General features: G+C 40.6%; 1 protein-coding gene across 1 annotated transcript; it reads left to right on the top strand.

Annotated features, from left to right (window-relative positions):
• Positions 1-6,502: 6,502 nt before the first annotated feature.
• Positions 6,503-10,137, top strand: NEUROD6 (neuronal differentiation 6). The gene is made up of 2 exons (XM_061464723.1): positions 6,503-6,747; positions 8,178-10,137. Exon 2 carries the CDS (start codon positions 8,199-8,201, stop codon positions 9,210-9,212), a length of 1,014 nt encoding a protein of 337 aa, XP_061320707.1. The 5' UTR covers positions 6,503-6,747; positions 8,178-8,198; the 3' UTR covers positions 9,213-10,137.
• Positions 10,138-10,354: the final 217 nt, after the last annotated feature.

The raw sequence follows: 10,354 nt of genomic DNA, 5'->3' as shown, positions 1-10,354 counted from the left end.
AACATTTTCCTACTTCATAGGAGTGGTATAAAGAAAAACATTGAATTCTGGCTTTGGTTTACTTCTTTTTATCTTGGGTTTGGTTTTTTGTTTTTGTTTTTTTTTATTAGTTAGTTTTTAACCCAAAGTTACTTTTTTCTTCAATAAGAAAAGATCTCTGGTAAGGTTTTAAGTAAACACCATCACATTTCAGATGCTGGCTGGCAATCACAGGTGCTAGGAGGAGTCAAAAGCGTAACACAGATTTGGGAAGGTAAGGGAAGCTATAGTTCGTTAACAGCTTGGGATGCCTGGCTGCACAGCTTTTCTGCTTTTTGAATGGAAAATTTACTTGCCTTCCTCAGACCAGTATCTCAGGAAAAGCTCTGTCCAAGGAAGGTTATAAATTCAGATAATAGAAGGCAAACCAAAAGGAGCAGATATTCCCATTACAGCAAGCCTGAGTCATCCTGCCCCATACTTCATATTATTCCATAGAAACAAGCCCTTCAGCCGAGCTGTGCTGTTCAGAAACTACCTGCCTATTTGCACATAAATAGAGGTTTCATAGCTGTAGCTCTGGCATTCTCTACCTTCAGCTACTCAACTTCTCAACATTGATAATCTCCTTTCAAAATTAGTTTAAAGGAATTTTTATTTCTAAGGTCTTTCCCCCCCCCCCCCCCCCCAAGATGTTCAGGCATTATTTCAACATACTGCTAAAGTTTGCCTGAGGAGTGCACAAAAGAGAAAGGAAATGGTGATTCTTAGTTAAGAGCTTACAGCTCACCTAAACCTGGATAAAATTTCATAGGGGTAAAGAAAAGTCATTCCCTTAGCCTGAGGGCTTTCTCCCTGCTGAGTTTCAAAGGTCTGCTGCAACTAATGGAAATGTCAGTTTCTCATGAAGATTGCAAGAATCGTTTATGAAGCTCCCCTTACAAAACATCCTATAATTTCCTGGGGGGTAACTGTCCACCAGAAGTTGACATCACTCCATCAAGTTAGTGTTAACTTTCCTGTTTCCTTCTGCTTTGCACTTAACTTAGAGCAAGTCTTAAGCAAACTGTTCATCTCTGTATGCGCCTTCTGTAAGGGCATTCTGCTCCTCTAATTGGTTTGGTGTCAGTGCCACACATTCAGAGGTCCCACTGCTTCCCAGAGGGTCATTGCCCCAGCACCACCTCACCACACAAGGCTCAGCACACTGTTGCTTCCCATGCAACAGATAATTTCACAGGGAGAAGACTGCAGGAAGGGAGAAAAAGTATCAGGAACACCCAGATGGGTGATCTAGGGAGAGCATTCCATCAGGTGCCTCTTGCTGTGGGAGAGTTGTACTGGGGAGAGGAAACCAAATCATAAACCTCAGGGATTTTGTAAGGAAGAATGGCCACACTTTACAGAAGAGAAAGCATGCATCACAGCCATGGGGTCTGCTTATAAGGGGAAGCAGCATAGGTCTCTTCCGGGGTCATGCACACCCACACTAACTCCTCTAGAGAGGACTGGCTGCAAGGTCCATCCCCAAAACCATGATTTGATGGGGACAGAGACATTCTCAAAATGGAAACACGGGGGAAGCATGCCTGTGAATCACTGTAGCCACCAGCAGACTACAGAGAGGAAAAAAGCAGCATCACTAACTAGCTGTTTGACAGAGATTGCCATTAGAGAGTAGACATTGATTAGCAGCATCAGGGTGTGTGCTACAGCTAAGAGTCCCTGCTGCAGCCTCTAAAGGCTAACTTACTGATCTCAGAGCATCCTTAAGGTAAGGTAACAGAGAGTGTGACAACCCCAGCCACCAAGTATGAATAAAATAAGAAAGTTTCTCAGATGTACCATAGGGTTGCTTCACACCACAAAGCAATAGGAATGATCTTAACCCCCTGCAGTTTCAAGAAGTGACACAGCTTCATGACTGGTCTGACTAGAGCATTTTTCCCCATGGAAAGAAGTACCTTAAATCCCATATTGCTGCATGGTACATATGACCACTTAAGCTGGTAATAAAACTTTCAGCCTATACTGTGCCATTACTTTTATAGGTGAAATACATTTTATTAATCTTTAAAAATATGTATTTTCAATTTTAAGATTATTTGGTCCCACCCTTTCTCAACTCATTTATATTAAGTGTAAGCCAGGAGTAGCTCAAAACTAAGACGGTTAAGCCAAATGTATGTTATATCTAAATCAGACCCATTCTGGTCATGTCTTCCAGAAATCTTAGAGGAATTTCTGGTCACAAACTCATTTTTGCTTAACCATCAGCAATTAGTATTAGAGACCATTTTCAGATTCTAAATTCATGTTTTACTGAAGCGACTCCCATTAAAATAGAGTAACTAACCCCTCTGCAGCTCTTCCGTATTTGTCCCTAACAGCCTATTCAAAACATAAAACTAAGGATGTCTGATTAGAGCAAAAAGTACATCCTCATTACAGGGAGCTGAGAGCAGAGCACATTTATAATAATTTGCAGCATTAGCAGATGGGTTAAAAAAAAAAACCCAACAATCTTCAGACTGAACTCTTGAGCTAATCTAGGTTATTCCTCTGAAGCCAGGGGTCCTTATTAATGTCATCTTTAATATCTCCTGGGAGAAGGACGTATATCCTTGAACACCATTTTAGCACTGGTGGGAGAGGGCTTAGTCAACTTGATGGGAACATCAAGTTCCCCTCACAAAGCAGTTCATAGTCTCAGGCAGCACACTAGGGACACAGAGAGGCAGAACGGGGCTGGGTCATCGCTGGACAGGGATACACATCACCTCAGTTCATAGTGCGCTATCTGCACACAGGACAGGCACCCAGCATATGGCACATTGGTCTTGGTTCCTCCCTCAGCAGCTCCTTCCGTAGGGATACAGTCCTGCCTTCACCAGAGGGTCCCAGTTCTGCTCAGTCTTAAACTCACTGGGGTTGACAGACCAGAGCCCTGCACAAGACACCATCCTCTTTCGTTCTACTTTTGTAAAAGAAAAATAAAAATGAAAGTGAAAAAAAAACACCAAACCCAAACAAACTAAAACCAAACCCCAAAACCACACAAACAAAAGAATTCCAAAAAGGTCTTCCCATCTCCCCCTGAGCTCCAAACTCAACAGGATCCTGGAGCCAGAAGCCATTGTTTTTCATACTGTTACCTATGTATTTGCTCTGGCTTAGACACTAAACACTGCAGCCTGACCAGACGTAAGCAGGTTTGGAGAGGGCATTTCTGGTCCTCCTGTGGTGTTTAGGCTGTGTATGTAGGTGCTGTGGGAGGAAGGCAAACTCATGCCAGCTCATGAGTGAAGAAGAGGGAGTTTGGCATTGTGGGATTGTCACCATGACTTTACACACACAAGGAACAAAGTTGCTGGGATGTTTAGTGCCTATGTTAGAAAGGTAAGGAAATAAAGAAGAGAAAAAGATTTAGCTAACCCCCCCTTCTGAACAGTACCCCACTGACCACAAGGTCCCATTGCTGTCAGTGGGTGACCCAGACCACCACACACCAAACTGGTCCTGAGCAAACTTCATTAGAGTTTCTTAATTCTAATGATTCTTATTCTAATTCCAATGTTTCAGCAAAACTGGGAGATAGGAGCCAGTTGGGAGAGGATGATGAAGAAACTTAAAGTAAAAAAAAACAAACCACAGTAGAGACATTCCCTGGGTATCCGATGAGCACGCACTGAAGTTACTGGAAGGGCTCCCATTGATTGCAGTGCAGTTTGGGTCAGTCCCCCTGATGCACTGTGGAGGCTCTGCAGTCCTTTGAACTTGGTATTATTTCAGTGAATGTATTAATGTTTGGCTCTGTTAAGTGTATTATGATAATACTGCTTTGGAAATAGAGTCACTTATAATTCAAAACTATACAGTAAAAAAAAATCGTGGTATGTGCTCAGTAACATATTTGTTGCTGCGCAGCCATTCTATAGAGTGCATTTAACTGTGTTTTGTGTATTATTCTTAACATGCATTCACAGTAGACAGCAAAGCAGCAGTTATGGGGTATGCTGTGAATGCATATTAACAGCAGTACACATTTGCATATCATGGATCCATAATACAAAATGCGTAGTAAAATCCTTATGAAAAGTTATTATGCATGCACAGTAGAAGCTTTTTAAACCTTGATATCTCAGCTATTTTGTTTCTCCACTATTTATTTGAAAATATTAAAAAGGTCAAATGATGGATTAAGAATCTGCAAAAATGTAATGTTACTACTACAGAGGGAAACCTTCAACACAAACTAATTCATTTATTTGGTTTTTAGTAGCAGTATAAAAGCTGTTCAAAAAGGCATTTTACAGTAATATTTGAAGAGTTTTAACAAACCCCACCTACTTCAGCAATAAAAAAAGGATGGAGGAAATATTTTTATTAAAGTGTAGTTTGGAGGCTGGGGGGATATAACTGGAAATTTTGATGGTCCTTCCCTTAATACAAGGCCACTACAATGTCAACCTTTCCTTCAATTTCTCGTAGTATTTTTAGTATGCATTGAACCAGGGTTTGGTTCCTCAGGACTTTGCATATTTAGATGATTGTGCATTGTATAATACTCTGAATATGCAAAATCCTTGAAAAGGTTGACAACCCTTAGGACCTTCCACAATATAAATCTTAATACATAAATTCTTATTGAGAATAATGGGATTCTACCCTCTCCTCTGTTACAGAGATTGTGATATCTGGGATAAAATGAAACTAATGTTACAAATAATACAGCTCTTGCTCCTTTTGAATAGTTGCCACTGAAGTTTTAGCATCCTTATCACTTCAAATATATTTTCCTTGAAAAATAAAAATAAAATTAAAAAAGGAAGGAAAAAATAAAACAAAAAGGCCTGAGCTCCATAAAGAATGAATGACCCGATATGTCTCACTTCTGTAAAGAAGAGAAAAATACAAAGTTTGGTTCAAAGGCTTTTTTTTTCCTTCTTTTTTTCAATGAAAGGCTCTAAAATCATTGAGCATATACATATAGATCTGCACAACATGCTCTCCCCACACACACACGTTGTTCTGATGCTGCCTCATTTTTTGTTCCTCTCTCTAATAAAAAAAAAAAACACCCAAACAGATTTAAATGAAACTTTGTGACAACAAAATAATTGGATCGGGGCTGAAAACATTAACGCCAAGCTTGGGCCCAATGCGAATTAAAGCAGATGAGTTATAAACCCTTCAAAACCAGGATTTATAATGGAAACGCTGACACAGACCCATAACAATAGCAGCTCTGCCAGGGATTATTTTAATACTAAAAGCATACTCGGTCACTCACTTTTTAAAAGCAGAAATTACTCGGTCACTAAAAAGCAGTGATACGCGATAATAATGAAAGCAAACTTTAAAATGAAATAAATTTGTTTTTAAGATGATATGCCATCCCCCCTGTAACTCTCCTGATATCGCTTATATGTGACACACCACTCCTTAAATAAAAACAACCCACAAACCCCAAACACACCAAGGTGGAGTTTGCCATAAGCTCCATGGCAAGGCTGAGCCGAGAGGCTTTGTCAGCTTCATTTAACAGTTTCTTGCCTGTAGAAAGAGACAAAAGGGTTAAGGGAAGAAGAGCAGGGAGTACAGGAGAGGGAGCTGACGGGGAGAAACAAGGGCACGAAGAAAGAAGCAGCAAGGGAGGCAAATGGAAGAACAGGGTGAGATTTTTAGGAGGAAGAGTGTATTTCCAAAGGAAATAAGTCAGTTTTCAAAGGGGTTTCAGTGGAACGCTTGCAAAAATGCCAGGCAGGCAGAGACTATCTGGCAGCAGCACAAACCCTCCGAGCACCCCAACTTAGACCCGAGTGTGTCACCCCACCAGACGCAGGTGTGCCTTGGTCATACGCATCACACTGGGCAGGATGGGGACCAGCGAGCCCCGACACACGCTTCCAAATAAAGCATCAGTTTGTTACGCTTTCACCTTGTATGTCCAGTTTCTCACAAACGCCTTCTTTCAGGAATGTCTAAACCTCACCGAGGGATGCGAGGGGAGGGTTTCTTCCAGCTGGCAGGAGGTTTGCTCCCATTACCCTGCACTCTGGGGCAACACGCCACACTCAAAGAAACCCCACACCCCAAAAATCTCTCCCAGCAGTTTCACACAGAAACTACTTTTGTGACTGTGTTATGTGTTACAGCACCAGCATTACTGCCCCGTTACTGCCTTCCCTTCCTTGCCCCTCCGTGTGTTTTTTTCCAGGGTACCAGGTGCACCAGAGGGACTCTGAGAGATACAAGCCATCACTTTCCCTATAAACAATACTGTATTAACAACCACAGGGCAGCCGTACCTGTAGGCAGGGATAGCACCAAATGTTGGCACGTCTATCCATGCAGCTAGACTGCTAAAAAGAAGCAGCTCCAGTGGAAATGCACCTACTGTATGTGAAATGCTGGTGCAGATTTTTTTTTCCCTTCCCCCCCCCCCTTTTTTTTTTTTTTCTATCAGTCTAACCTTCTGTGTTGATACATGAATGCTGGTACCCACTTAGAGGGATGCCAGATGATCAGTGCAGAATGAAGGTCCCAGGAGAAAGGCTCACGTGGTTTTCTCTGCCCCGTGACGTCACTAGCAGATGGCATGGGTACCAGCTCTGGCAGTTGGCATCAATGTCACTTTTTAGAGATCAATGAGATAGTGCAGATATACACAGATCTAGACTCCAGGAGACGATGCGACATTCAGACTGAAAAGATTTGGAAGGCAAAAAATGAAAACTGATTGTTGAATGAAATAAAAAGCTAAAGGTAATACAAATAAAGATATATTTCAGTTGGTGCTGGGTGTGCATGCAAGTGTTTAAAGATACAGTATCATTGTCTTGTATTTTATGTATGCTATTTACTGTCTAATAACTCCTCCTAACATTTTTATTCTTCTGATGCAATTGCAGACTTTCCTTGGTATTATGTAATATTGCAAGTGTGTAGACAATACTGAGAGAGTTAGTCTTTGACTGGGGTTTTTGTTTAGTTTTGTTCTATTAGGAAAAGTCCCTGCATTTGGTTTGCTTGTCTCTTTGAGGAACATGGGATCCCAGCTTTTGCTGCTCCCAAACTGCAAACAAAAGCAAAATAATGGGGGGAAAAGGAAATTATTTTTCCATTCCAGGCTGGATTCTGAGCACACGTGCAGGACTGCAGTCAGAATCCACAGACCGCTCCTGTCAGCTACGAGCTGGAGGGAGACGTCTGAGCCTCGCAGAACATAAACACTGCTATAGCGTGCAGGGAATTTTTCACCTCCCCCCCCACCGCAACTGATGGGGAGAAAAAAAGAATAAAGAGGAAAGAAAAGGAGGAAAAAACCTCAAATAAGTTTATTTTAACTAAACAGATAATATCAGTTAGAATTTTTTGCTGGGAAAAAAGGAAAAACAAAGGTAGGGGGATTTTATTTCCTAACTCTAATCTGGATACGGATAGGGTTAGATAATTCTGATTTTTTCATAATAGGAAAAAAGTAATATGCAATTTTCATACAACTCATTAGTTGAAAAAAATCATTTTTAACTGTTACTGAGTGATTTGGAGGGGAATGTTCCATTAATTTTGTTTTCTCACCCACTCTAACTTATTAGAGTTTAGTATCTCAATTCATAAGGGAAAAAATGGGGAGCGGGGGAGAAAACTTCAAAATATAAGTTCAAAAGTGATTTAAAAATATTTATCCATCAGTTAATAGAGATACGGCACTTTTCAATTGTCAGAGTGCTCTCGCTCGCCTCAGGTTTTCACCCAGGGGAATTTGGATTAATGAAATTTCTGTATTGTTTTATCATGTTTTGCATTTCTTTGAATTCCACCGTGGCAAAGGTTTGAAGAGCTTGTTTAAAAATAAGATAAATGACCAGAGAGCTAATTGTACGTTTTAAATATTGATTTACTCTATAGTTATCTGTGAGAAATGTGGGGTTTCAGTTGCAAAATCCTGACAGCTTCAAGTGATGTTAAAATTCTATGCAGCTTTGTTTTTTTTTTTTAAATGAGCATTTTCAACTGGTGTTTATGCAAAAAAAATGTGTTATATTTGATATATTATGCATTTCTATGTACACACAGACACTCATGTACACTGAGCGTGCATGCAGACGTACAAAACGTGCATGAGGATGTGTGTGTAAGTCGGCAAACTTTAAAAATGGAAATATTTAAATATTGTGCTGGCATTCTTTCAGGTAACTTAAGATTATAGAACCATGTTAACACTACCGTTTGATGAGTCTGTTGTAATGCCAGAATCCCAGATGTGTAGAAAGTTTCCCAGAGAAAGTGATGACCAAAAGCAAATGAAGAACCCAGAAAGCTTTTCAAAGCAAATTGTGCTCCGGGGAAAGAATATTAAAAGATCTCCTGGAGAAGACACAGAAAAAGAGGAGGAGGAGGAAGAGAGAGAAGAGGAGGATGAGAATGGCTTGCCTAGGCGAAGGGGCCTTCGGAAAAAAAAGACAAGCAAGATAAGGATGGAAAGGATCAAATTCAGGCGACAAGAAGCCAACGCGAGAGAGAGGAACCGGATGCACGGCCTTAACGACGCCCTGGACAATTTAAGGAAAGTGGTCCCTTGTTATTCTAAAACACAAAAACTGTCCAAAATAGAAACTTTAAGACTAGCCAAGAACTACATTTGGGCTCTTTCCGAGATCCTGCGAATTGGCAAGAGACCTGACCTGCTCACCTTCGTCCAAAACTTGTGCAAGGGTCTGTCCCAGCCAACGACAAACTTGGTGGCGGGATGCCTGCAGCTGAATGCCAGAAGTTTCCTGATGGGCCAGGCGGGCGAAGGTGCCCATCACACCCGCTCGCCCTACTCCACCTTCTACCCCCCCTACCACAGCCCCGAGCTTGGCACCCCCCCGGGGCATGGGACTCTCGACAACTCCAAGTCCATGAAACCTTACAATTACTGCAGCGCTTACGAGTCCTTCTATGAAAGCACTTCCCCTGAGTGCGCCAGCCCACAGTTTGAAGGTCCCTTAAGTCCTCCCCCAATTAACTATAATGGGATATTTTCCCTGAAGCAAGAAGAAAGCTTGGACTATGGCAAAAATTACAATTACGGCATGCATTACTGTGCAGTGCCACCCAGGGGTCCCCTTGGGCAGAGCTCTATGTTCAGGTTGCCTACAGAGAGCCACTTCCCTTACGACTTACATCTGCGCAGCCAGTCTCTCACCATGCAAGATGAATTAAATGCAGTTTTTCATAATTAATGAGGAAAATGAAAATAAACAGTGGTCATTCACCTCCCCATCTAATTAAGAGCAAGCAGATGCTTGGGCACTGCGTAATTGGCACAACTCTATTTAACGTGTTTACTAGTTCCTAAAGTGTGTTTCAACTATTGTGGGGATTTTCTATGTACTAATAAAACCTTTTCCCAATAATTATTTTTTCCTTTTGTGTTTTTGTTTGTTTTTTTTTTGTCTGTAAACACTGTGAGATTCTGTTCCCTCCCAGAGGTTATTTCACCTTATTCTTTCTTTCTTTTTATTTCCCTCTTTGCTTGATATGTTGAGCAGTGTGTCTGAAAAAAATATTGCTGAAATAAAAGAATACACACTGTGTAAAGTCAATGTCTATTTTGATTGTACAGTAATTATACAAATGCATGTTATTGAAATCAGATTAATTAAAATGATGTATTTATAATTGGTAGAAAATATATATTATGTATCTGAGGAGAGCTGGGTTAAACATATTCAGAACTTTAGAGAAATTATCTCAGAACTGAGATGGGCTTGCAATATGCAGAGGTGAGAGTGCAGCAATATTGAAAGCTATGCAAAAAAAAAAAAAGCAAACAAAAAAGCAAAACAGTTTTTTTTGGGTTGTTGTTTTTGGGTGAGCTAAGGAAAACCAGTGTTTGTCACTGACATTATTCAGCCTGACCTTTAGAGTGTTGCTGGCAGGGGCCACATGCTAATATTTTAGAAGATGTTGTCAAAATTTTGCCTCAGTTACTTTGACCATATATATATATATATATATTCAGCACTTTTTTTTGTATTATTCTGACTTCAGATGTAAAGGTTTGTTATAACAATGTATAACTGTGGTTTCTCACTACGTACTTTAAATGCAATTAAACATAGATGTTTCCACTTTTAAAATACATCTATTAGCTGTGATACTGTATTTTGCCTGATACTTGTTATTTCACAGTATACAGCTGCCTTTGGTCTTTCCTACACAAGCTGTCTTTTCTGCACCCCTGTAGTGCCTGAGCCTGGGGATGGAAATCATGAATTATCAGGGTGAACCTCGTGCTATTTTCAGAAGGATGTATTAGCAATGCAGCATAAGCAGACCCAAAAATATCACGGAAACAGCTGTGTGCTAAGTGAAACACAGG

The sequence above is a fragment of the Pezoporus flaviventris genome, unplaced genomic scaffold, assembly GCF_033815535.1.
Source record: "Pezoporus flaviventris isolate CSIRO_AGI_PZ_B2104156 unplaced genomic scaffold, CSIRO_AGI_Pfla_v1 ptg000037l, whole genome shotgun sequence".
Lineage (NCBI taxonomy): Eukaryota > Metazoa > Chordata > Aves > Psittaciformes > Psittacidae > Pezoporus > Pezoporus flaviventris.
Note: the sequence above shows the minus strand (reverse complement) of the source record. Positions and strands in the feature narration are given on the sequence as shown.

Bases quoted from the DNA above. Each gene is read 5' to 3' on its own strand.
- NEUROD6 (XM_061464723.1), top strand. From the start codon at position 8,199: ATGTTAACACTACCGTTTGATGAGTCTGTTGTAATGCCAGAATCCCAG.